At 55.7% G+C, this 26,234-nt stretch overlaps 2 protein-coding genes across 11 annotated transcripts in view; both read right to left on the minus strand.

The window, feature by feature from the left end:
* Positions 1-99: 99 nt before the first annotated feature.
* Positions 100-8,753, minus strand: CHRM4 (cholinergic receptor muscarinic 4). 2 transcript variants are annotated; one of them, XM_019743631.3, is made up of 2 exons: positions 8,470-8,753; positions 100-2,701 (listed from the first exon to the last, which is right to left on the minus strand). In XM_019743631.3, the coding sequence occupies exon 2, from the start codon at positions 2,670-2,672 to the stop codon at positions 1,236-1,238; it is 1,437 nt and encodes a 478-aa protein (XP_019599190.3). In that variant the 5' UTR covers positions 2,673-2,701; positions 8,470-8,753; the 3' UTR covers positions 100-1,235. The 2 variants fall into 2 exon arrangements, with proteins under 2 accessions (XP_019599190.3, XP_074192400.2); XM_074336299.2 differs by lacking the exon at positions 8,470-8,753 and adding an exon at positions 8,274-8,426.
* A 4,313-nt stretch (positions 8,754-13,066) lies between these two features.
* The window catches only part of AMBRA1 (autophagy and beclin 1 regulator 1), a 156,158-nt gene continuing 142,990 nt past the window's right edge, over positions 13,067-26,234 (minus strand). For 4 of the 9 annotated variants that reach the window (XM_019743637.3, XM_074336308.2, XM_074336309.2 and 1 more), the window contains 3 exons: positions 22,583-22,675; positions 21,136-21,329; positions 13,067-14,633 (listed from right to left, as the gene is read on the minus strand). In XM_019743637.3, the coding sequence (XP_019599196.1) occupies positions 14,137-14,633; positions 21,136-21,329; positions 22,583-22,675 (784 nt within the window). In that variant the 3' untranslated portion in view covers positions 13,067-14,136. Of the gene's footprint in view, positions 14,634-19,210; positions 19,368-21,135; positions 21,330-22,582; positions 22,676-26,234 lie in introns of those variants that run through there. The other 5 variants (XM_074336304.2, XM_088789566.1, XM_088789564.1 and 2 more) reach the window with 2 other exon arrangements.

A 26,234-nucleotide genomic window follows, 5' to 3' on the forward strand; every position in this document is an offset into this window, starting at 1 on the left:
GAGAGTGTGGAGGGAAGAGAAGGCTGGAGAGAACAGTAGCTTTCTTGGGGGCCTGGTGCTCCCCAGAGCTCATGGAAAGAGCACACAGAAAAAGCAAAATGGTTCTGAAAATTTATCCCAGGGCCCTCGGCTCCCATGAAAGGGTGCTCCCGTCAAGTCCCCTGAGCCTTTCAGTCCTTGTTTCTCCTGGGGCACACCAGGGCTGGGGGAGGGAACCAACCCGGAAGACTCACGGAGAGCTGACACTCCCATCTCAGCCTCACCCAGGCAAAGGTCTTTTGGTTCTACCAATCAGGAAGGTTCTATCCATTAGGAGAGTAGAGATGGGGGTTGCTTGCAAGCCTTACAACCCACGCCTCCATTGGCACTGGAGCTTGTGTGGGTAAAGTCCATCCCTATTCTCTCTCTGGTGACCCAGGCCTCCCTCGAACTCTGCAGAGGCCAGCGGGGAACACTGCCCACCACAGCCCCACCTTCATGTTGGTGACCTGGGATAAGCCCTCCTTGGGGAGGTGGGAGGAGTCAGAATCTGGTGGACCACTCCCTGCTCAAGTTGGGGCCACAGGATGCTGAGTGAGTCCCTGGACTTGACCAGGGCTGTGCTGTGTGTGTGTGGGGGAGGGGACTGGGGGGTGCCTCAGAGCCCACTTTGCCTGACCTCCAGCCAGCCCACCCATCCATCCCACCAGAACCTGGCTGAGCAGCTGCAGCAAGGGGAGATTTCTACCCCTAGAGTGGGATTTGGGAGGAGGGGGCTGCCTACATGCGGGGTGCAGGGGGGCAGAAAGCACCGATCACAACAGAATGGGGGACCCTACTCTTCCATTCCCTTACCGAGCCTCCTTTCCCAAGCATTGGCCTCTGCTCCTCCCAAGAGGGTCCTGGGCTTCTGCTCCCCTCCAGACGTCCATTCTTTCAGCCATGCTGGTTGGTCAGTGGGGCAGGTGCCCACACAGGCCAGTGACCCCAGCTCCCTGAGGCAGGGCAACAGAGATGGGCCTGGCATTTCCGGTTCTGACACTTCCTAGGGCTGCCCCTCCTCAGCCCGAGCAGAGAGCTGGTCTCTAAATCCAGAGCCTCCTCCTGAGTCTTGCAGGGTCTTGGGAACCTTGGTTCTCCTCAGCAGACATGAACATGGAGAGGTGCCTCGGAATCTCGCCCCACAGAAGCTGAGCCACGTGGCCCCCCAGCACACACATGCGACCAGCAGCACCTCCTGTGCCACCCCTGCCTGCCTACCTGGCAGTGCCAATGTTCCGATACTGGCATAGCAGCAGGTGCCTAAATGTCTTTTTAAAAGTGGCATTGCAGAGGGCATAGCAGGCAGGGTTGATGGTGCTGTTGACGTAGCAGAGCCAGTAGCCAATGGACCACACTGTGTCAGGGATGCAGCTCTGGCAGAAGGTGTTCACCAGGACCATGACGTTGTAGGGCGTCCAGGTGACGATGAAGGCCAACAGAATGGCAAAGATGGTCCGTGTCACCTTGCGTTCCCGGGCTGCCATCTGCCGCTTCTTTCGCACCTGGTTGCGGGCAATGCTGGCAAATTTGCGGGCCACGTTGGCTGCTGGACGCATGCCAGCTGGTGTGGCAGGCACAATCTCGATGGCTGTCACACACTCGTTGCCTGTCTGCTTCGTCACAATCTGGATCTTGGACCATTTGGAGGCTGGGTTGAGGGCCCGAGGCTGTAGGGGACGGGCGGGTGTGGCAGGTGTGGTGGCCTCTGTGGTTGACAGCTCTGTGGGTGGTCGTTCCTTGGTGTTCTGGGTGGCACTCCCCGAGCTGGACTCATTGGAAGTGTCCTTGTCAGCCATCAGGCGTGGCGGGGGCGGCAGGACCGGTGGAGGCGCCTCCTCTAGCTTCCCGTTGCGCAGCTCCTCTCGAGCAGCTTCCCCTGGTGGGGGCTTCTTGGCACTCTGCTTCATCAGGGGGCTCCTGAGGAAGGCCAGGGTCTTGGCCTTTTTGTCCTTAGCTCCTTCGGGCCGGTGCTTGTGGACTCGGCTGCGGCTGGCCAGGGATATGTGGATGTACAGCACCGTCATGATGACCACGGGCAAGTAGAAGGCCGCGATGGCTGTGCCGAAGGTCACTGCTGGGTTGGACAGGAACTGGATGAAGCACTGATTGTCCGGCACCGTCCGCTTGCCCACCACAAACTGCCAGAACAAGATGGCAGGCGCCCAGAGCACAAAAGACAGGACCCAGGCGGCAGCAATCATGAGGCCCGCCATCTTGGTGGTGCGCCGGGCTGGGTAGGTGAGGGGCTTGGTGACGCAGAAGTACCGGTCAAAGCTGATAATGAGAAGGTTCATGACAGAGGCATTGCTCACCACATAGTCCAGGGCCAGCCACAGGTCACAGACCACGGCGCCCAGGGGCCAGTAGCCCTTGATGATGTACACGGTGTAGAGGTTCATGGAGAAAGCGCCTATGATGAGATCCGCACATGCCAGGCTGAAGAGGAAGTAGTTATTGACGGTCTGCAGCTGCCTGTTGACCTTGATGGAGAGCATCACCAGGATGTTGCCCACGACAGTCACCAGGCTCAGCGAGCCTGTCACCGTGGCGATGAAAACCATCTCCACTGTCTCATAGCGGTTATGGGTTGATGTGAGCAGGCGCACAGACTGGTTGCCCGAGCTGCCATTGACTGGTGTGAAGTTCGCCATTTTGGAGAGCAGTGATGGGTGAGCAGTGTCTGGAGGAGGAAGGAGAGAGAAAAGGGGTGAACTGTGGGGTAATGCAGAGTAAGCTAGAGTCAAGGTGACAGAGGAACATCATCCTACAGAACCTTAGAGAACTGTGTCATCACCTCCTCAATGCTGAGTGCCCACTGAATGCGAGCACCAGGTACTGCGGTCCCAGCAGTGGATGAGATACACGGCCCCCACTGTCACGGAGTTTACAATCCACTAAGGGGAGACATACAAACATGTGAGCAACAAAAAACAAGGCGCGACAATGGTGCAGTAAATGAATCAGAAGACAGACAGGGATGTCCCCTGCTGGGTGACCAGTGAAGACCTCTCCAAGGAGGTGACCTGGATGATGACAAGGAGGCAGCCAAATGAAGAGCTGTGGAAAGTGGCTTAGTCAAGGGCAATGGCAAGAGCAAAGTCCCTGAGGCACGTTTGAGACAAGGCCAGTGGGCCAGTGAGGGTGGGGCCCCAGGAAGCAAGCAGGGAGGGAATGAGTGGTCTCAGATGTCAGCATGTGATCCTGGTCAGAAGTGTTCATTTATTCACCCCTTTGCTCATTTCTTAAGCAAACATTACCTGGGGACCTGCTGCTCTCCAATCCCTACAGAAAGTACTGGGGAGCGCCAGCCAGGTGGCTCAGGCGGTTGGAGCACGGTGCTCCTAAAGCCGAGGTGGCCGGTTTGATTCCCACATGGGCCAGTGAGCGGCGCCCTCTACAGCTAAGATTGTGAACAATGGCTCTCCCTGGAGCTGGGCTGCCATGAGCAGCTGGAGCTTGGTGTGTGCTGACGTGTGCTACCGTGAGTGGCTGGCAGCTGGCATGAGCAGCCGGCAGCCAACAAGCTGCCGACCAACTGCCTGGGGGAGGGGGAGCGCAAGGCTCATAGTATCAGCATGGGCCAGGGAGCTGAACCCTACAACTAGCCTGAGAAACAACGACTTGAAAACAAAAAACAAGGGGCCGGCCCAGTGGCTCAGGCGGTTGGAGCTCCCAGCTCCTAACTCCGAAGGCTGCCAATTTGATTCCCACATGGGCCAGTGGGCTCTCAACTACAACGTTGCTGGTTCAACTCCTCGAGTCCCGCAAGGGATGGTGGGCTGCGCCCTCCACAACTAAGATTGAACACGACATCTTGAGCTGAGCTGCCACTGAGCTCCCGGATGGCTCAGTTGGTTGGAGCATGTCCTCTCAACCACAAGGTTGCCGGTTCGACTCCCACAAGGGATGGTGGGCTGTGCCCCCTGCAACTAGAAAATGGCAACTGGACCTGGAGCTGAGCTGCGCCCTCCAGAACTAAGATTGAAAAGACAACAGCTTGACTTGGAAAAGTCTGGGAAGTACACACTGTTCCCCAATAAAATCCTGTTCCCCTTCCCCAATAAAATCTTTAAAAAAAAAAAAAAACAGGGAGCGGGGGCAAAAAAAAAAAAAGGTACTGGGGACAGAGGCAAGAGTATGTACCAGGAGTGCCATGTATACACATGACTTGTATTCATCTTTTGTTACCAGTACATATTGAGTATTACAATTTTAATACAGTTTTTTCCTTTCTTAAGATGTGTATCCATTTTTTGGCGCCCTCTGTATTAGCAGCTAACATTTATTGTCCTCTCAGTGCCAGGCACATTCTTTTTTTTTTTTTTTTTTACCATGTATTAACTCATTTCATCCTCACAACAAACCTACGAGATAAACACCATTACTTTTCACTACTTACAGATGAGGAAACTGAGACACAGAGGTGTTAGCATGACCAAGGTTCCACAGCTGCTCAGCATCACATTGCTGTCCCAGAGCTGAGTTCCGGCAGAGAGCGGCCCAATCACAAGAGCCAGTGATCCCACCTGGGGAAGGCCTCCCAGAGGACCAGAGAAGGTGGCATGGAGCTGGGAGCCTTGAGGATGAGGGCGGAGTGCCATGCAGAGAGGCTTAGGGAGTTACATACCACTGTGGCCTCCCCTTTCAGAGCCCTCATCCCCACCCCGGGGCACAGGGGTGCAGTGCAGGGTAGCTGGGGTCCGTCAGCAGCCAGAGGCTGAGCCCCTCAACAATCAGAAGCTTAAAGGGCCCATCAGCTGAGGAAATATGGCTTCCCAGGGGCCAGGGCAGCCCCAAGGCCTCCAGGAGAACCCAAAGGGTGAGAGAGTGTCCCAGAAGGAAGAGAGGGACTGCTGCAGGGGAGCCTGTGGGCTGGCCCACCAGTATACCAGCTGGGGTCCCCAAGCACAGGGCCCTCCCCAGAGCCTGCACTCCCTCCCACCCAGGCTGCTCTTCACCTCTCCTCCCTCTCTTCCTCTTCCATACATGTGAGGGAGGCCCACGCCCAGTGTGCGGTGCCAGGGCAGCCGCTGAGCCCAGCTCCTTCACACCCGCCAACACGCGCACCATTACACACACACACACACACACACACACACACACACACACACACACGGCCCCATCACAGCCCTGCAGGGCACTGTCATATACGCAGTTCTGTGTGTCTGTATTGAGAGAAACAGAGGGAAAGGCAGAAGGCCTGGAGGGAGGGAGGCAGGAGGGGAGGAGCACTTATCCTGCAGCCCTGGCTCCAAGGCCAACGGGGGTCTAGCTGTGACCTTAGACAATACACCTCACCTTTCTGCACCTCTCTCATTTGTGAAATAGAGAGGACTCATCCTGGGACCTCTCACTGAGCAGCTCTGAGGGGGTTGGGGGGAGATCAGCAACTAAACTCCATCTCCAGCAAGAAAATGTACTGGAGGCTGGAGCCATTTGCCAAGCCTGGCCTCAGCCCTTCTCATCCACCATCGAAGACACAGACCCAGCCTCCTGGCCTGGCAGTTCAAATTCACTTGCCCAGATCCTTGGTTCACCGGAGGAGAGGCTAAGAAGGGGTGGTGCCACCTCCCAAGGTCACCAATGAGTCAAGGGCAAAGATACCACCCCCTTCCCCAGATGTCTGACAGCCCCTTTCAGCTCTGAGAGCCTCTGAAATAACACCTCAGGCATCACCCTCTGAGCTGGGAGGGCATAAGCAGAGAGGCTGCCCTCCGCTGGCACCTACAGGCAGGCGTAGGGTGGGCAGGAGGGATCTGTCAGGCAGCAGGAAGGAAAGCATCGCGTTAGCCTCCCGAGGCCAGGACACAGCCCAGCCAGATCAGAACAGGGCTGGAGGTGCCAAATGGGGAAAAACATAATGGCTCTTGTTTATTGAGTGTTAACAATGAGTCAGGAGTCCGTCTGAGCTTTTTCTATAGATTACCTGATTTAATCCTTACAGCAGCATGAAAGGGTAGGTACTATTAGTATCCTCATCTTACACATGTAAGTATCTTCTCATAGATGATGATAATGTTAATTAACTTGCCCAAAGTCACCCAGTGTGTAAGTAGGGGTGGGGGCAGGATTAGGATCCAGGAGCTACCTTCTCAACTCCAGGGTCCTACTGCTCCAGAGTTGTTTTCCTGCCCCTGTTCTTTCCCCCTTTCAAACCACACATCTAGAGTTGGGTCATGGGAGGCCTGGGTAGGGTCTCCTCCCATTCCCTGCCGGGTCCTCCACTTAGCTTTCCCAGAACAGAAGAGATCTCTGTCTTCTGTGGGGACATCCTGTACCCATAGGTAACGAGTGGTTTAGTCCTGCTATGGGACGGCTTGGGGAAGCTGCCAGCTGCAGACAGGGCGAGGGGCTGTGTCTCTCCGCCCCCCACCCCTGTTGTCCTTCTGGACCCCTCGGGGTCTTCAGCAGACTTTCTGACCTCAACCCCCTCCCGCGCGTTTCTCTGGGATCCAGGCGGTCCTGGGATCTGGGGAGGCGTGCAGCCCCGCCCAGCCCAGAGCTGTGCGCACCGCTAGATGGCAATGTCGGTCCCTGGGTGCCCGCTCCGGACCTAGAGCGGGGGGCCTCTGTTGGCCACCGCCCCCAACTCCAAGACCGCGAACAGAGGCGGCCTCAGGCAGGGCCTCCCAGGGAAGGGAGGTGGGGCCCCTCGCCAGGTCCCGCCCGGGAGCTGCCCGAAGCTCCACTTGGGGTTCAATAGTGGGAAAGTTAAGGGCACCCGGATTCCACCCGGCACCCGGCGAGGAACGTGTGGGCGGGAAGGCGAGTGCGAGTTCTGTTTATGTGTGATTACTGGGGAGCGGAGTAGAAGCTAGTAGCTGCTTTCATGTGCGTGGATGCGCGCTCAGCTACGCCTGGATACCAGTGCGCCCGGTGTGCGCGTGAGCATGCCCGTGCCATTTGGACACGTGCATGTGCATAACCGCCTGGAGACTCACTGCGCTTGTGTCACGAATAAATGCAGGGCCGACAGTAAGTGACCCGCCACATCCAAACGCCTCCGCCTGGAGACTCAATCCAGACCTTGGATGTCTGAGGGCGGAGAAAGTCGGACCAAGAGCCGGCGTCTGGATAACGCCCCCCTGTGGGTGGGGAAGGGTCCCGGGGAAGGATGGCAGGGCCTGACTACACTGTGGTCTGCGAGGGCCTCTTGAGCTTGGGGCATCGTGTTAGCCGAGTACTCAGTGGTGTCTTGTCCCCAACGCTTCAGTGCATAATCTGACTTCCCCAACCTCGCACTGACTTCTGTGGAGAAGCCGCTGCAAGAGTCTCCCCACGCGGCCTTGCAGGACACCAGGCTCGGTTCAGCGTGCCCGCTACGTGTGATCGTCAAAGGGCTCCGGCGAGAGGGTGCAAGCAGCACCCGCACAACCCCGAGGCCCAGCCGAGACTTGGGTTAAGGGAGTGTAAGAGTCTTTTCTTCCCACACTTCTAACCCTGACCCCGCCGGACAAGTGCCGTCTGGCCCCAAGCGGCTAGAGTGGGCACCTGGTTCCTCAAATCCAGGGGTTGGGCGAGCCTCGAAGGCCGGGTTGGGCGTTATTACTGGGCCCATTTGGAGGCTCCTCCACGTCACCGTGGTTGTCGATGAGGCCCTGTCTCTCTAGTGCCCCGTCCTCCCCCAACCCCTTAGCACGCAGTTCCTGCAGCCGCTGGGCGTGGGCACCGTGCTTTGCTGGGTCCTCGAGCTCCCCCTCCACCCCTTTCCGGGACCAAAACGGAGAGCGTGTTCTGGACGCCGTGGGGGGTGGGGTAGGTTCTTAGGCTTTCACTCTACAGCTCCGGGAAGGCTGTGGAACCTGGATGTATCCCTGGGGCGGGAGAGGAAACGCAGGAGTTAAGAAGAAAGGGGCGCTGGGGATTTGGCATCGACATTGCGCCTGACACTTGGGCTCGGGGTTTAGCGCTGGATTTCCGCAGCTCTGAGCCTGGGCAACAGCCCGGGGAAGGGTCGGGGGAGTCCTGGAGTGGGGGAGGGGCGCCAGGAGAGGGCAGGGGTGCTTTCCGTCGGGGTTCAAGGTCGCTGATGGAGGACTCCATGGCTAGGAGTAGGCTGGCAGTGCCGCGGGGCAGGGAGACGGGCGGGAAAAAGGATCTTTGGGGCTCCAGTGCCCGGCGCCCTGCAGAGCTGCCAGTGGGAGGGCTGGAGTGCGGCGTCCTGCTCCAGACGGCTGCCCCTGGATCCTTGGGGGTGTGGGTGGGCACGCCCTACCGACCTCCTGAATGTCCATTCCTTCCCAGAGGCGTACCTGGAGGAGCCTCCGACAGACACCGGGCCTTTCTTCCAGCGGGGCCCTCTGCAGCTACCAGCACCGCGTTCGCCCCCGAAGAAGCCTGGGGCCCTGTCCCAGTCGGACCCGTCTCTGAGCAGCCCCAGAGTGTCCGGGAGCCCTGCGTCCTCCCCCAACGAGTCCTCCACCCCCGCGCCGCCGCAGAGTCACTTACCAGACACCTCCGCCCAGTTCCCCTCGCACCTGACAGACGGCGGGATAGGAGGGAGGCCCCGCGGGCCAGCGGGCGGGGCAGGCAGCGGGGCCGCGGGCCGGGGGCGGGGACGGGGTGCAGAGGGGCGGCCCCTGCTCCGCCCGCAGCTCCCGGCGCTGTGGCTCCGACTCGCGCTCACGCTCGCACTTTTCCCCGAGCCGCGTGATGTCACGGGGAAGCAGCCAATCCTGGTGGGGCCGCGCCGCCCGCCTCGGGCCGGCCACCCAACGAGGACGCGCGGGGGGCCACCTGGGGCACCGGGGACCCCAGCTACGCGCTCCCCTGACTGAAGCCGGCCGGCAGCTCCTCACTCTGGCACTGTGGGGGCACCGCCCACGGTCGAAAGTGTTGCTCAGCTGGGGGCTCTGTCCTCCCAGAGGCTGGGGGGGTGGGGTGGGGTGGGGTGTCCGCGTTGTCATGGGGACGCGGCGCCCCCTCGCGGGCTGGGGAGAGAGCTGGCAGCCGGGTCAGGCTGCGCTCCCCGCCTCCGCTCTGACCAGGCGCTGGGACCAGGAGGTTGTCTAGCGCCCCGCGGGGACCTTACTCCCTATATGGCCCCGCGCGCAGTTGGACCGCGGAGGCGCGAGTGTTTGACACCAATAGGAGGTTATGGGTGGGTGGGGTCGGCTCTGCAGCCACGGTTTCGTTCAGGCAGAGAGCCGAGGGCCGGCTGTTTCCAAACTCGGGGCTGCGTGTTGGTCGCTGGGTAGCCAGAGAAGAGGGGCGCCGCCGTCGAGGCTTAGGAGGGAGCTGGAGAGAGACCGGCGACGGTCCGCCAGGGAGAGAGGAGCCCGCCCATAGCACACAGCCCCCTCCTGCCCCCAACCCCCGCCGCCCAGCTCCGCTTCCACATTCTATGCAGGGGACGGGGTGCGCACCCTCTCTCTGGTCCCGAGGTGGGATGCGCAGCCGAGGCCTGAAAGGCGAGTTCACGGATGCCTGTGAGGGAAAGTCGTGTCCAAGGTCAGCTGGGGTGGAGCCCAGAACCAGACCCCAGAAGGCGAGCCGCCGGTCTCTCGAGGTCTCCGAGAACCGCATGGGCCGGAACCTCGGACTTGGAGCCTTGCCTGCGCTGAGCGGGAGGGCCTGGGGGTCCCTGGCTGGGGCGCCCGAAGGACCGAGAGCCGGGAGGTTTCAGCACCTCGGAGAGCTCCGCCCCTCCCCTGACCCTGCAGGCTCTGTTCTGCGCTACCAGGCACTCGCGCTTCTGCCTCGCTCGCAGACTGCTGTTTTTGGACCCCGCCAGGGTCGGAATCGCCCCCTACACCCCAGCCCCGAGGCATGTCTCCCCAAACTCTTTGAGCACAAACATCCGATTAACCATAAGACGGCTGGTTCCTTTCCTGGAAAAACAATTCAAATCCCGCCCCTCCTTCACCCTCACCCAAAGGATGGACAGAGAGGCGGAGTGGGGTGGGGAAGCTGTACGTGAGGTGTGGGGGCGATGGAGGTGGGTACGCAGTGGAGGAGAGGACGGCAGGAGCTCTTTCTGCGGAAGCCAGAAAAGGTGCGGGAACGCAGGCAAGGGCCAGCGTTGCAGGGCTCTTGGTGTGGAGTTCTCCAAGCTGAACACGGAGGTGGAGGGTCGGGTCCTCAGGGCTCTGAGGGCAAGGGCAGGAGTTGGCTGGCTGGACTAAAGAGAGAAGCCACTATCCTTGCCCCCACTTCACAGATGAGGAATCAGGCTCAGTTGGTTCATATGACAGCTGGATACCAGTCCTGCAGGATGTGTGTGTGCACCAACTGGATGGGGAGAGGCCAGATAAAACAGATGGGGAGACAAGCAAGACCGAGGACAGGAGGCCACAGAAACCAGAAATATCTCCAAACAGTCTTGAGTTCTTCCAGAAGCTGTCAGGCAAAGCTGCTCCAGGTTCTCTGAAATCCCTATTATGGGGTGGGGCCTTTGGCCTCCCCCAATCCCAGAACCCTCAGTAGAACTGTGGAGAGCTGAGTTGGGAACCAGAGACCTGGATTAGTCTTTGTTCTCTGCCTTTGATCCAACTGGGTCCACAGACAACTTGGGTCCATAGAACTTTTCTGGACCTATTTCCTTATCTCCAAATGGGACTGCCAAGCTGTCCTGCTGACCCCACAACCTTGTTATGACATGCAACGCTTTTACTCCTGGGGGCGCTCTATCCGCCCGGCATGGGCTTTTGAAGGGGTTGGTGTGGAGAATGGAAGGTATTGACAGGGGCCTCCAACAGATGGGGCTGGGTTCATTCTTGCCACAGAGGGCAAAGGTGAGGCTTGGCAGGGCCAAATTTGGGTCACCTCATCCACAAGGCCTCATACCCCTTTTTCCAAAATAACAGAGCAAGTCAGGGTTCTACCTGGGTTCAAACCATGGCTCCACTAGTTGTATGGTCTGGGGGTAATACCAGTACCCTCCTCTGAGGGTTTTTGTGATGAGGATTAAGAGATAATACACACTGAGTCCTTGGAACAGGATTTACACTCAACAAATTCAGTCTAGTCCCCACCAAGGAATTCTTCCTCGATTGCAGTGGGGTGGGTGCCCTTCTCCTATCCTTCAATGCATAGCTCAGGTTCCAGCTCTTCAAGGAAGGCTGCCCTAACCATTTCAGTGCTCTCTGAGCTCGAATGACTTGAGATTACAGAGATGGAAGTAACTTGAAGCGGTTGCACAGAGGAGAGGGTTCAGAGAGCTTCTGGGTGGGTGACCACCGAGAGATCTGGGGAGAGTAGCACTCTGAGAAAGCATGGAAAACCACACCCCCCACAGCAGAATTGGGTGCAGAACTCAGTTCTCTCAGTTTCTGATTTTCCCTTCACAGGTTTGTGATCTGGTCTAACCTCAAGAATTTCCTTGTGGCACCAGTAAGAGGAAACAATATCTATCTGGGATTCTATAATAAAACACCTACCTTTAAATCCAAGGAGCCTCTTTTAGAAGTTATTTGTTTAGAAAACTAGTCCTTCCTCCCCCCCTCCCTCCCTCCCCCCCTCCCTCCCTCCCTCCCTCCCCCTCCCTCCCTCCCTCCCTCCCCCTCCCTCCCTCCCTCCCCCCCTCCCTCCCTCCCCCCCTCCCTCCCTCCCTCCCTCCCTCCCTCCCTCTCTCTCTCTCTCCTTCCCTCCCTCATTTACACACATTTACCACAGGGACAAAGAGCTACATGAGGCCTTAGGAGACACACAAAGACACATTTCCTTGACTGGATTGTAAACTACTACATTTAAGATACAAATACAAATCCCTCGAGTTTAAACAGGTTAAGGGAAATCTTTAACAAAATGTGAGACCCTAGAGAAGAGAGGTACCAGCTGGTTGGGGACAATCCAGATTAAGCAGAATCTGGGAAGACTCAAAGTTTACAAAGGGGATTTAAATGCTTGACCCAGTGTCACCTGTCCATCATTCGGCATTCCTAGGAGAAAGGCCTAAGTAAGGCAGATAGCCCAACAACCAGGGAATGCTGTTGCCTGGAGAATACCAAATACTTTAGTTTCGCGGTATGTGAAGGTGATAAATATGGGAATGTACGTAGCACTCAGAAGACCTGGATGTCTGACTAGGACATTTGATGTGATGGCTCTGCATGGCAGTGACATAACCTATCTGGCTTTGGGAAGACGAATTTGGACACCGTTTTTAGGATGTACGTGGTAGGAATGATGGGGGCTGGACTGAGACGGTGGCAGTGGAAATGCACAGGAGGTGAAGGGTTGGCAGAACTTGGGAATAACTGAAAGAGGGGGAAAAAAAGAGGTTGTAGAGTACAAGCCCTACATCCTACAAGGGAGGAAAGTGAAGCAGAGAAAAGTGATTTGCCTTGCCCTAGGTCACACATCTAGCTGATGTGTCTTTTAGTCTAGAGTCGACTGTTACATATCCTTTTCTAGAAAATTCTATTGTAGAATCTGTAATTCTGCAAGTCTCATAGTGTCTGGGACAGAGTTGGGCACACACACAAAGAAAGCTCAAGTACTCATTAGTAGCAAAAACGCTGGGTGGCTGATTTTCCTGTAGACCTCTGTAAGATGGGGGGTAAACACCCGTCTCCCAATTTCTAACTGGCTTGTAACTTGAAGTGGATGAAGGCCCATGAGTACGCCCTTCACTGTACTGAGGACACAGAGTAAGGGGAGACCTGAGCACCAGCACCTGGAGTCTTGGGGGGATGAGTACACAAGACCAAGCTCCAGACACCCATTATGGTGGTTTCTGGAGGGATCCAGCTTTTTGAAGGTTACATCTTCACTCCACGCCCACAGTCCTGGGGGGGAAGCAATCAAGGTGAGTGACCTTCTGTCATTCCTACCTATCCGCCTGTCACTAATTAGGTTGCCCCAATCCTTAGCAGGGCCCCCCGGAAGCAGGAAGTGGTGGAGTACACAGAGACACGGCATGCAACAGAGGCGGCAGCCCTTACCTGAGTGGCTCTGCTGCGGCACCAGTTGGGGCTCCCCCCTTAGGACGGCAGTGCCTGGGAGAACCCGGACCCAGTTCAGTCAGTTCAAGGCCCCCCACCCCGCTTTGCCCCCCAATCACCACCCCTCCCTTCATCCTCCATAAAAACAGAGAGGAGCCTGGTGAGGGGCATGTCATCATTTTAATGATGTAGATCTTTGGTGTTTCCCTCATTAGCAGTCAGACTATCCCCTCTCCTCCCACCACAATGTTTCTATGATGAGTTACAAACAGAAAAGAAATCACATTTTCATACTAAAAACAAAATAATCAGAGCCTTGATTTCTCCACTAGAAACTACACGTACAGTTCAAGATTCCACATGCAACACCTTAAATCACAGACCAAGACCTCACATTCTGACCTGGAGTCGCATCCCCGCCCCCAGCCTTGGGCTGGCTTGGGCCTAGGCTCAGGTAATACTGACACCCACAGGTGCTGCTCTGAGGGCCTGGGGGTGGGGAGGGAGGGGCTTGGTGGACAAGCCCTGGGGGCTGGCCAGCCTACACCCCCCACTCCTGAGTGAGGACCTGCCCACCATCCCTTCACCCCATCCTGTATCAGGCAAGCAGGCTGCCCCCTTCACTCCGTTAGTCCCCCATTAGCAAGTGGAGGAAGTCCCTGTGCTCAGGAATCTGGACGCCTGGCCTGATCCCTGACAGTGGTCTCCGTGGGGCAAGATGATAAAACAGGCTGAAGCTCTGGAAGGCTCAGAAATAGAGATGGGCTCTGGGGGACAGGCCACTCCTCCTGCTCTTGGGCTCCTAGTGGCTCTGCCCACACAGCAGGTGGACAGGGCAAAGCTGCCCATTGGCTACGGTCCAGGATGGCGTGGCCCAGACCTGGAAGACTGTTCACTTTCTGGGGCTCTCTGCCCAGGGCTGAGTCCCTTGAGCTCTGTTTCTAGGAGAAAGGGGGGTTCATGGCAGGGAGACCCATTTCCTCCTCCTTTCACACTCAGCACAGTAGTGTGGCTCTCCTGGGCTCCAGATCCTGGAAGCTTCTAGTCCCGAGGCAGGCCTTGCCCATTCGCCTGCCTCATGCCCGCCGACTGACTTCCTCTCGACCCCCCCACCCTCTTGCTCCTGCTCCGATGCAGCCGCAGCTCTGCCGCGGGTACAGTTCTCAGTCAGCTGTGAGGTCCGATTTCTGCTCAGCGGTTCGAGGGGAAGCACCAGTGCACACGTTTGTCTCTACCTGTTCCGTGGCTCCTCACTGGGGCCTGCAGCTTCCCCCGTGCTGCTGCCACCACCGTCAGGAAGGTGGCTGCTACTGGTCAGGTCGCAGTGCAGGGTTGGTCCCTCAGTGCTGGGAAGGGGAACAGGGGTGGAGACAGGGGAGGAAGAGGGCAGGGCTGTCTGTGGGGGCTCCCGCCCGGGGGTGCCAGGCTGGTCCCAGGAGGCTGTCCGGGGGCTTAGGCCTCGCTCTGCCAGGTGCACAGGTTCCGGGAGCAGTCCCCGCGAGGTGGAGGGCTGGGGCGAGGAGGTGCGGGCGGCACTGGGCTCCGTGCCCGTCTGGGAGCTGCGGTGAATGCGGTGACTGACGATGATGTTGTTGCCAAAACCGCCCATGGAGGCCATGGTGGTGCTCTGCTCCCTCTGCACCACCGCCGTCATGCCCCCCTCTGCCATCAGCCGCTGGATCCGGCTGAGGGCATCCTCCCCACCAGCGCCGTACTCTGAGCCCTCACCTGGAAGGTACAAAGCAGGAGAGAGAAGGAATTTGTTGTTGGCCTGGTCCTCTGAGCCAGGCAGGCAACCGCTGGCAGGCGCTGGGGGATTCCAGGCTAATAGCAGAGACAAGAGGCCCACGGCCTCATTCTGAGTCAGAGACGAGAGTGGTAAAACTCCGGAATGATCCCAACTCATACTTTTGTTCTACTGGTGGGGAAACTGAGGCCTAGGATAGCATGAGGTGGCCAAGGCAACCCAGCCAGTTAAGAGGAAGAGCTGGACCTGAAGGCAGACGTTCGGCTTTAACCCTTTCAGCACCAGTGGCAGGCTAGTCATTAACTGAATGAAGGCAGCTGAGGCCCAGGCAGCTTGTTTTGCTTGCCTGCTTCCTGTCGGGGGAAAACTGGTAGCCCTGGGACGGGGTATGCTGCCTGGTCTCTGGAAAGAGAGGGCACTCCACCGGGTGTGGCTCAACGGCAAAGGGTGTGCTTTGCTGTTACTTCCTAAAAGTCCCTGAGGAAGACTGGACTTTGAACTGTTCCCTAGAAGGCATTCCATCACCTCTCTCTTCCCCCTCTGCCCACCAGCTTTCCTATTTCCCACGCACTGTTCTCCTGGGGCTGGGCGCCTGATAGCCTCACCATTTCCTGGAGACAGACAGTGGCCCCGTGGTGAGGGATCAGCCTGCATCTCCAGGCAGGGAGACAAAATTCTAGTCCTTCCCTCAAAGGCCAGGGCATTCCCTTGTGTGGACAAGGCTTTGGCTCAAATCTGGTTCTGCCACTCACTACTGTGTTTCACCGAAAATAAGACCTAGCCAGACCATCAGCTTTAATGCATCTTTTGGAGCAAAAATTAATATAAGACACAGCCTCATATTATATAAGACCTGATATTATAATTATATATTATATGTTACATTATAATATTATACTATATTATATTAAAGACCCAGTCTTACAGTAAAATAAGACTGGGTCTTATACTAATTTTTGCTCCAAAAGATGCATTAGAGCTGATGGTCCAGCTAGGTCTTATTTTTGGGGAAACACGGTAGGTGCGTGATCTTACTATCCACATCCCTCAGTTTCCTGGCTTATAAAAATGCGATGAAACCTCTGGGCAGAGGAAATGCGAGTGCTCGCCAAGTGCCTGGTGCATGTCAGACAACAGTCAGTGGTGGTGGTGGTGGCGGCGACCCTGGGGTCTGGAGCGGAGCTCCAACCTGAGGCACCTTCCCTCCAGCTTGTGCTCAGCGGGCAGATAAGCAGGCCAAGCCTGAACTATCGATTTGTTTCCTCTGGCTACTTGCTGGCAGTTTGGGATTTTGCAGATTTGGGGCTTTGATAGTGAGTTTTTTCTTTTTTTGGGGGACTTGTCAACAGCTAATTTTACAAGACTCTCCTTGCTCCTCCCTGCCCAGTCCCTTCTCTCTGCTTGTTGCTGGACTGCCAGGCAGCCAGCTGCACAGCACATCGGCGTCTAAGGCCCCATTAGACCTTCCCTCCTCGTTAGTACTTGGCACCCTCACTCAGGCCTCCCTCGGATCTCACTGAGGCAGTTCTCAGCCCTAAGCAGTGGGGACTCGGTCTGGATTTTGGCTTATGTGCAGCTTGCTTTTTTCCAGATCTCCTGGTCAGCTCTGCCCATCCACACACCCCCTGCCTTAAGACAGCTGCCCTTATAGGTTTTCCCCTCAGACTGCTCAGTGCCAACTCCCAGGGCAGAAGGAACAAGAACCAGCAGGGTTCTCAGGGTACTTCTCTCAGGGGACAAGCTGTCCCACAGTGGGGCAGCTAGTGGGTCAACCTAGGGTCTCGGCACCAGCACAGCTTCTATCCTGTAAGCCAAAAAGGCTGCCTGGGGAGGCCCAAGAGGACATCGCTGCCACCCTGACTGCTTTCCAAGAACTCTGCCCTCAGGCCTCCCCAGCCCAGCCTGGGATGTGCAGTGGGCTGGCCCACGGCCTGCTGGCATTGGAGCTCACGCTGCTGGGCTCTGAGCCAGGTGAACTAGCAGCTCTTTTCACGTCGTTGCTGCTAGGGGCCGGACAGGGCTGCACTGGGGCCCTAAGGAGCTGGCTGCTGCCACGCCAGCAGCTCAGAGGCCCTGTTGCTGGCACTCAGACCTGAGCCCTCCTGTCCTCTCCCACTGCGCCTGTGGCTCCGGTCCTGGCCACTTCTCACCATGACTATGGCCGTATTTCCTCCCTGTTCTTCTTGCTTTTCACATCGTCCCTTTCTACGCAGCCTCCATGCTGCTTCTATTACCATTCCAATTAAGCTCCGATTCACTGAGTTCTGGTTAAATCCATACTCTTCAGAACCCAGCAGCTCCAAGAGGCTCCAAGCAGTCAAGACTCCTTAGCCTGAGATTTACGGGCCCTCTGGTCAGGCCTTCGCCACTTTCCTGACTGTCCCTTCTGCACCCAGTGACCTCAGGAGAGCAGAGTCAGCTTGGCAATATGCCCGCCGCCCTGACCGCACACTGGGTGCTCCCCCTGCTCTGCCCTTGCCCATCGCCTCATGTCTAAGGCCCACTCATTTTCAGGGGCCAATGCAAGCACCACCTCTCTCACCCAGACTTCCACGGTCCCCAGCTGGGAGGGCTGCTCCTTCCAAGCCCTCCCAGTGCCTCTCTGTGTAAGGTCATCTGTGGCTACAGTGTCAGCCTTCGGGGCTGTAAGTTCCTGAAGGCCTCAGACTAAGTTTTATTCACCTTTGGGTCCAGCGTCTAGCATGGTCTTGCACTTGGTCAGATGAATGCATGAGTGAATGAAAAGGGCTCCCAAGCTGCTTACAGGTGCTCCAGACTTAAGGTGGCTTTTGAAAACTGATCACATGTTCCCCTCTGCTGTGGGAGAAGCACTTTCCTTTCTGTACTTGCTTTTTGAGGGAAGAGACATGGCTTCATCTCTGAATCTGGTTCCCTCTGCAATACCTTTGGATTCATGGTCCCGAGACATAAAGTAAGTGCTCGGAAGCCTGGCTGAAAGAATTAAAAATGTACACATCAATGGTTTCCTCTGGGCTGGGTGCAGACAGCTTCAGCATAGACAGCTGTGAGCTGTGCTCGTCTTGGGAACTCTAGGCTAAGCGCCACTGAAGGCAGCCAGCACATTCTTCAGGAGGAAAGCACATGCGGCTTGAGGGAAATGGCAGCCACGGCCAGGGATCCAAGCTGCCAGCTCCAGGAGCAGTGGTGGCTAAGGGGTTAATTCTGCTGTCTCCTTCTCTGTACCAAAAGCCTTTCTTTTTGTCTTTGAAAAAAGGAAAACTGATTTAGTGTTGACGAGAGAGCCTTTCTTTGGCAATTTCTAAGGTACATTCTGGATGCAGAGGCCAGAGTGGGATAAGCAACTTCCCATAATGCCCTGTACCCCACTTTAATTATGGGGGTTTTAATGCCCAGAAGAGGGAAGTGAGGCTGAGTTAAAGGAGGAAATACCCCTCCTGTCCTTGGGGGTACGCTGGTCTTCCAGCCCCTTTTCACATGTGCTCTTCCCTGGCCTAGGGCCCACGCAACAGCAGCTGGTCTAACTACTGTCTTCACCAGACCAGAAAGAGACCCAGGCCACCTTGCCCCAGCGGTCGGAGGCAGAACCATGGGCTCCCCAAACAGTGTGGCGCAGTTAAGCCCAGAGGCAGGGCCTCGCCTCCGCTCCAGTCCTTCCTTCCACACACGGCCCGAGTGCCTACTGCACGTCAGGCAGGTGCTGGTGCAGAGCTGGGAGCCGACAGGGAGCCACGGGCATGCGTCCCCACCCTTCTCAGTGCCAGGTAGGGAAGCTTTAAAGCTGGACAAGCCAACAGCCGACACGTGCAAATTCCCTCTGTGGAGGGCTCTTCCTAGAAGTTCTAGAAAGAGCTGAATGGATTTTAATCAAATTTTTTATAGAATAAGAAAATGAGGAGCAGCCCGGTGCTAGCTGATGGGAACCGGCTGAGGGAGGGGAGGCCACAGAACAGTAATTACCACAAGCAGAGCTTGTTCCCCACGTAATAAATCTGGGCCCCTGGTGTGTGCGCGTGGGCTGTGCAGGTGGTATCCCCCCACCCCAGCCCTGCCTTCTAGCTGAGCCCAGAAGAAGGGGTTTCTTCTACATGTTCCTACAGATGCGGCCACCAGTCTGCCAACATGGGAAGAAGCAGGGGTAGGGAGTGGGGCGGTGGTGTGCAGAGCCCTACGCCTGCCCACTGGATGGGCCAGAGAACAAGTGTGCCCGGAGAGATCCTTGATTCCTGGTCCTTCGGCCTCACTACCAGAGCAGCAGTGGTCAGTGGTCGTCAGTGGGTCAGCACCTCACAACAAGGCTCCAGGCCCCAGGAGAAACGAGGCTGGCCAGTGACACCGTCCGTCAGTCGCCACGTCTCTCCCCTCAACCCACATCTCTTCTCCTCCCCTGACTTCTTTCTGGTGTGGGGCTTTCTGAAAGGGCCTGTAATGCTGAGCAGAGCTGGTGGTCCAAAACGCTGGGCCAAGTTCCCAGGGAGACGCAGTGAGCTGAGAGCCTCTTCTACCAAGGTGCCAGCTCCTGACGGCTATTCCTGCTGAAGAGCGTCTCGGGCCTCTGAAGGGTTCACCCATCACCATTTGCTTTCCTTTACGGGGACGAGACAGGGAGGGAATGAGGTCCTGGCCTTTTGAAACTGGTGGCAAGGGAGCCTCTGTCTTTCTGCCAGCCTTCCGCTCTCACCCGAGACAGGAAGACAGGCACTCATCACTGACTGGAGGTCAGACAGGGGCTGATGCTGGTCCGGAAAGAAAGAGAGGAATCACTTTGTCAGTTGTAGAAATGTCTAGTCACTATGCTGTACACCTGAAACTAATACAATACTGAATGTCAACTGTAACTGAAAAGTTAAAATTAAACAAAAAAGAAAGAAAAGGAGAGGATCTCTGGGAGGTGAAAGACCAGAGGCTGCCCTTCTCACGCTGGCAGCTCCAGCCCCCCAGGACCCCTGTTGCACTTCATCTCCAGGATGAAGGCGTCACCCCCAAACCAGCTCCCTACAAGCTTTCCTCCCTGCACATGCAGTCTCAGTTCTCATGTGCCGGGCAGGCTACGAACACAAACTTGCTAGTGGTCCTGTGTGTAGTGTGATCTTTTTGAAGCTGGTGCCCTGGCAGGTGCTGTGTTCTCTGCCAGAAAAGCCTTCTCCCCCACCCCCACTAGCTCCTCCTCATCCTTGAAGGCTCAGCTCAGGGTCACCTTCCGGAAGTCTTCCCTGAGCCCACAGGCTTGGCATGGCCTCTCTGAGCTCCCGAGGTCCTTACCGTAACAAATAGTTATCTGTCTCCCTCTCTAGACTTTGACTTCCTTGGGGAAGGACCAAGGCACACTTGTTTTTGTAGCCCAAGCAGCTGACGTGGTGGACAATCAGTAAACGGCCATGCGACGAAATCGGAGGAGACCGCCTAAGACTAAGCCTTCAGCCTGGGGATGGCGGGAGGAGGCTTCAGCTCTCTCCTCCTCCCTGAGGCCCGAAGCTGCAGCTGGCTGCTCCAGCCTGCACTGCCAGCTGCTATGGCCATGCCACGGGGGTTTCCACCCAACCAAGAGTCACTGACCTCAGATGTAGGAGGTGGTCTGGGCCACAGAGCAACATGGGACTTAACTTTAAAACATTTCAGTTCATGGCAGCGAGAGGGACAGTGCCCTGTGGGGGGTCTGCAGTATAGAAAGCTGTTTCCTGGGGTGACGGGCAAATTGGTGACTTTTTGCCTGATGCACACCACGGCTTCTCGCATGGTCTCTTTAGAGCAAATGGCTCCACACAGACCTAGAAAATGCATGTCTGTTTGGAGGCTGGCTTGTTTGGAGCTCGGCCCAGCAAGAGGGCTGGGGCAGGAGGTAAGGAGAGTGACTGAGTGAGAACAAGCCTGTTTAACACAGCTGCTAACAGACTCCAAAGTGGCTCGAGCTCTACTGCTGGGCAGTGCTAATTGGTTCTTAGAGGTGAGGCTGGCACAGAGAGCCAGGGCTGAGGCTGGCTGAGCCACACCTGAAATAGGTGAGAGGAAGGGGCGGACGGTGTGCCAGGCTGCAGTCAAGATGGCAATGATCCATGGGTGTAACAGGAGCACAAGAGGAGCTCAGCTGTCATTCCCAAACCTGCCAGACTTGCAGGGGGCAGACAGCTACCGTGCAGGGTGGCCTTGGAAGCCTGGGGTCTGGGGTGCATGTCGCTGGAATGAGAGCTTGTAGCAGTGTATGTCTCGTAGCCTCTGTCATCTTGGCTACTTTCTGTGCGCTCTCTGAAGAACAGCCTCTGTCCTCCAAATTTTAGAGGAGAGGGAGGTCAGGGTACTTGGTGTTCAAGCTGGAAGAGCAGCTCGGCTTGCTGGACTCAGTAACCCCGATCAGGGAAATGATGTGCCCAGGCAGGTGAGGGGTACACCCCTGACTGGGGAGTGGCACTCCCTTAGTCTGTCCATGTGGAGGGGCTAGGAGCCTTCAGGAGGGTCCCACTGTGCACCCCCAGGCATAGTTCTCCTCCAGCATTACTGGGCGCTTACCTTCGCCAGGACCTGACGCTGCTGTCCCCGGCTCCTGTATCTCCCTCTCCGTCTGTGTCTCGGCATTCTGCAGCTGAAGCGCCAGAGTCTGCGTGCCCTGAGATGTTACTGACGTGGTGGGGTTCCGGGGCTGCAGCCCAATCGCATTCATCAGGCCCATGTCTCTGTCTGTTCTCCATGTGGCTCTGCTGGTCCTAGGGAGAGAAAGACAGACTGAATTCATTCAGGCCAGGCTCGGGACAGCACCCCTCACAGAGCTCTGCGGACTCCACGCCAGCCTCTGGGGACGGCCTCGACCGGGCCTGCAGACCCGAGAAGCCCTGTAACTCCCGCAGCTGCCTCCCAATGGCAGTTAACCCGCCTGTCCCTTCTCCAGATCACTGGCCTGGGACAATGAAAGGAGGCTGCAAACCATCCAATTCTGCAAACCCAGCTGGTTCAGTCACTCCCATAAACAGAGAGGGCTTTTCTGGGGAGGTAGAAATGGCTGCCCTTCAAAGACTTTTTTAGATTCAGAAAGCCACTAACTGAGATCCATGGGACAAACAGTGAGCAGTAAAGGACTTTTTCCTCCAGCTTTTCTTTCCTTCTAACTATATGCTGACAAGATTCCAGTTTAAACTCTTGGAATTTCCACTTTGGAGGAAAAGCACTGGGACTCTTATGAGGCTGTTCTGGGATCCTCCTTTAGAAGGAAAACAGACTCTTGGAGGAGGGAGCACAGGCTGCCTTAGGAGGAAGGCCCAGGCCAAAGGCTAGCACCCTCTTTCCTTGGTATTTCCCAGGCACTAACCCTGGGGATAGCTAGAGCTGGCAGCAAAGAGAGCCCAGGACTTTTGAAAGGTCACCAGCCGCGCATATTTCTGGCTGTTTCTGGGGACTTTTTCTCCAGCTGTGCCCTGCAATTCCTCGAGGAGTAGTAATTGCCTTTGTTTTCTCAAAACGTTCCAGTCTTCATGAATGAATTAGGCGCTAAGAGTATCAGTACCAGTTCCTACTCTCTACCTGGCCCCTGGGCTACAGCTCTGGGCAGCATGGACCCTGAGGCCCCGGTACCTGGAAGATGTCCGTGGGCCACGAGCACACTTCCTAGGGACAGGGTCCCTTTCCAGTGCCCCGTCTTCTCTCCTCAATCCAGTGTGCCCAGACACCAAGGCCACAATGAGAGAGGACGAAAGGGTGCCCTAGCTTACTCTAAGCCAAAGCTCTGAGAGCAGAAGTTTTATTCTCTTTCTTAGTCGTAGAACACTTTCCTTGAATGGAATCGATACGTGTGCAAAAGCTCAGTGCATGAAACGGATCAAAGAGGAGCTGCTTTGGTTGAGGAGGCGACCCCGAGAGCCCTGGAGCCAGTCTGGGAGCACTGCTGGAGAGCCCATCAGAAGCAGGAGGGACGAGCCCCGCCAGCCGTGCTCTTCCTTCCTCCCTCTCTCCTTCACAAACTCACCCAGGCCTTTCACTGCTCCTGCTGCTGGAGTGGACCGTGAAGACAGTCTCGTTCAGCTGGTCCCAGTAGTACTCAATACCAGAGTTTGAGGCCCTGAAAATCAGTTGGGAAGGATGGAGGAGACAAGGCGCAAGGTGTTAGAGAGGGAATGGCCAGAACTCTTTATAAGTCCAAGGCTTTGTGGACTGAGACCTCCTAGCCCTCCTTCCTCTCTCCTGGGGCTGAGCTGAGTCTAGGACCAGAGACACGCCATCAGGATGCTCAGCCAAATGCCTGTAGTGGTAGTTCTAGCCTCTTCCTTCCCCCAGACAAAGCCTAACTGGCTCCTCCTTGGGGCTGAGAGATAGCTAAAAAATAGCCACACCAGACAGAGGCGGTGAGTTCTGAGAATTCTTCAGCCATAGAGAAAAGAGCTAAGATGGCAAATGAGAGGCTGCAGTGTCCTGGAGAGACAGGGTGTCAGTGGCAGCCCTGCCTAAAGGGCATGCTAAAGAACTCAGAAACAGAAAAATCTCAGGCTCCCTATTGCCAAGGTGCAGGGAGAAAGGGAAACGAGGGTGCCTTAGCATTCTCCGTTTGCCTGGAGCTCCCACTGAGCCGGAAAGCTTCCCCCTCCCCCTTCTTTTTCTATTCTGGACTTAGAGCCTCCTTTGCCAGGGGAGGCTGGACAAGCAAATGGGGAAGGTGACCGCAGGAATGCTCAGAAACTTCTTACAAGGAAAAGACAGAAGAGTTTCTATCTGTTGACTTCTCTGGGCTGCCAGCCTTTCCCTGGTTCCTTATTCCCCCCAAAATGGACTATCAAGTAGTTTTTTCCACCCTCACATGGGCATAGCTGCCAGAGGGAAGCAGTGGCCTCTGTTTTCTATACTGATTTGCTGCCTCAGGCAGCAATCCTAATTGCTCATGGTGGGTCTCAAACACAAGACTACTTTGCTTTTAGAGATTCCTCCCTGGAAGGTGTTACCTACACCAGTCATCATGGTTGAGGGTGGGGCCGATGCTGATGGTGGCAGGGGGATAGGAGGTGGGAAAGAGGTGTCTTTGAGCTTTTTGATTGGAACTGAAAGATATTCAAACCAGCCAGTTCTGCTCCTAAATGGGATGGGACATGCAGGGATGGTTACGGACTGAACCGTGTCCCCCAAATTCATATGTCGAAGCCCTAGCCTCCAATGTGACTGTATCTGGAGCAGGGTCTTATGGGGTAATTAAGGTTAAATGAGGTCATGAGAGTGGGACCCTAATCCAACAGGACGTGGCCTTATCACCATGTGAAGACACAGTGAGTAGGTGGCCATCTGCAAGCCAGGAAGGGAGTCCCCACCAGAATCCGGCCACGCGGGAACCTCATCTCGGACTTCCAGCCTCCAGAACTGGGGGAAAAGAACTTCTGTAGATTAAGCCGCGCAGTCTATGGTGTCCTGTTACAGCAGGGGAGCTGACTCAGACAATCTCCAACGAGAGCCGGCTTTTAAACCTACAGGCCTAGGTTACCTTTCTTTAACAACAGAACTTCTTCAATGTAGAGAAAACAAATCAAAGTCAGCAGGCTCTGAGGATTAGCCAGGAAGACATGAGTTGTGGGGGGTGAGGTAAGGTGCCTGCTTCCCAAACAGGAGGACTAGACAGGGCCGGGACCTGCCAGGGCGTGGACGACGAGGGGTTTATGTCAGGGGGCTGTGCTACCGCAGGTGAAAGGAAACAGACGTAGGCACTAAGCCCCCAAGCCCGCTTTAGAGGGCTCCTGAGACTCTGGGAACTAGGCTTCACCTGAGCGCCCACTAGTGCCTGTGGAGGGACAGAACCACAGCCAAACAAAAGCACTCTTCCTCTCCCGGCTCTATACCGTGTTTCCCCGAAAGCAAGACCTAACTGGAAAATAAGCCCGAGCATGATTGTTCAGGACAATATCTCCTGAACATAAGCCCGAAAGCGTCTTTTGGAGCAAGAATTAATATAAGACCTGGTCTTATTTTTGGGGAAACACAGTACTAACCTTCCCAGCAACTCTCAGAGGGCCCGCGGGACTGTGAATTTGATGAGATCTTCTTCAGACCACCCCTTTAAACAGTAGTATCTTCTCCCTCTTCCGAACACTCAGCTGTTTTTGTGGGGGTTGTCTGAGAACAGAAGCACTGGCGAGGGAAGGTGAGAGGAGCGGACCTTGTGTTAGGGAGGAGGCAAATGGCCAAGTCAACGGCAGAGGCCTCCAAAAACAAAGCCATCACTGCCAACTGCCAGGGAGCCTCTGATTTACAAACTTGTCAAGATGTATTGACAGGTGGCAATACTATGTGGGTCCCTGCCAAATCCTTCCTCTGTAATTCTTGCTAGCCAGGGCTGGTTAGTGACAACAAACTGTTCACACCAAACCACGTATGTTGTGACCAGGAACCTTCCTTCCTGTCTCAGGAAAGAGGCCACCGAAGGCCCACTCTCTGAGCTGGGACTGTCAGCACGATACTTATGGCCAAAGGGTTCCCTCATACACTTTTCATCTGGCAGCATATGTCATCAGCTCAGAGCTGTGGATTCCGGCCATTTAGTGTCGAGGTCAACTATAGTTTAAACAGAACAGGGGTGACGGATGCTGTATCAAATGTACTGCTCCACTCTCTCCCACCACCCCAATCCTTTCTGCTCCCCACCAACAGGTCTCATTCTAGCTCTGATTTGCTCTACTTTCTATGGTCGGAGAAGCTCAACTATGAAAAACTCATGGATTTGAAAGTTAGGTTGAAATTCCATGTACCAAGCAACTGAGTTGAAGACACCCTCTCTGGCTATGGAAACTCTTAGCCTCCAGTACCCAATATCACTGATTTCCACCTCTGAGCTAAAGAATGGTCCCGACCATCTCCTTCCTCCTTGGGTCTTAATGCGGACGAATGAGTCACTGCTCTAGGTTCTTCCTGGAAGGTAGGGACACACAAAGGGATGAAGGATGGAAGGTGAATCAGGGCCAGCCTTTGCAGATGGACTCGCACCTAACAGCTGCTTTCTTCCAGCAGTGGCAACAAGCTGTGCTTCTGGGCTTGGCACAATCACTCCCTCATGGCTGGGACCTTCTGGGCTCCCTGAACAGCGCTAAGAGCCAGCCTGGCCTCCTCAGGGGTGGCAATGCTCTCACAAAGAACTCTGCTTTGAACTTCCCCACTGCTAGGGAACATTCCCTTTGAGAACATACTTCTTTCATCTATCTGTTACATGGTTGCTAGGACCACATGGCTGTCTCTTTGGAAAAAAGAACTGTTTCTAAGGAGAGTGGTGTTTATCCCTGCTACCGCGTATCCCCAAAAATAAGACCCAGGTGGACCATCAGCTCTAATGTGTCATTTGGAGCAAAAATTAATATAAGACCGGGTCTTTATAGTATAGTATAGTATAACATTAATATAATATAATACAATACAATACAATACAATACAATACAATACAATACAATACAATACAATACAATACCGGGTCTTATATTAATTTTTGCTCCAAAAGACGCATTAGAGTTGATGGTCCGGCTAGGTCTTATTTTCGGGGAAACACGGTACCTCTGCAACGTGGGGAAGAGTGGTCACCTGGCTCTTGTGGGGCAGCGCTTTGGATTCCTGTCCCCTCCTTGGTCAGTGATGCTTGACTGTAATGTTTACAATGG

This window comes from Rhinolophus sinicus, chromosome 14 (genome assembly GCF_057876585.1).
Source record: "Rhinolophus sinicus isolate RSI-liver-muscle chromosome 14, RSI-T2T, whole genome shotgun sequence".
Taxonomy (NCBI): Eukaryota; Metazoa; Chordata; class Mammalia; order Chiroptera; family Rhinolophidae; genus Rhinolophus; species Rhinolophus sinicus.

Excerpts from the sequence above, each read along its gene's own strand:
- CHRM4 (XM_019743631.3), bottom strand. The coding sequence starts at position 2,672 with ATGGCGAACTTCACACCAGTCAATGGCAGCTCGGGCAACCAGTCTGTG.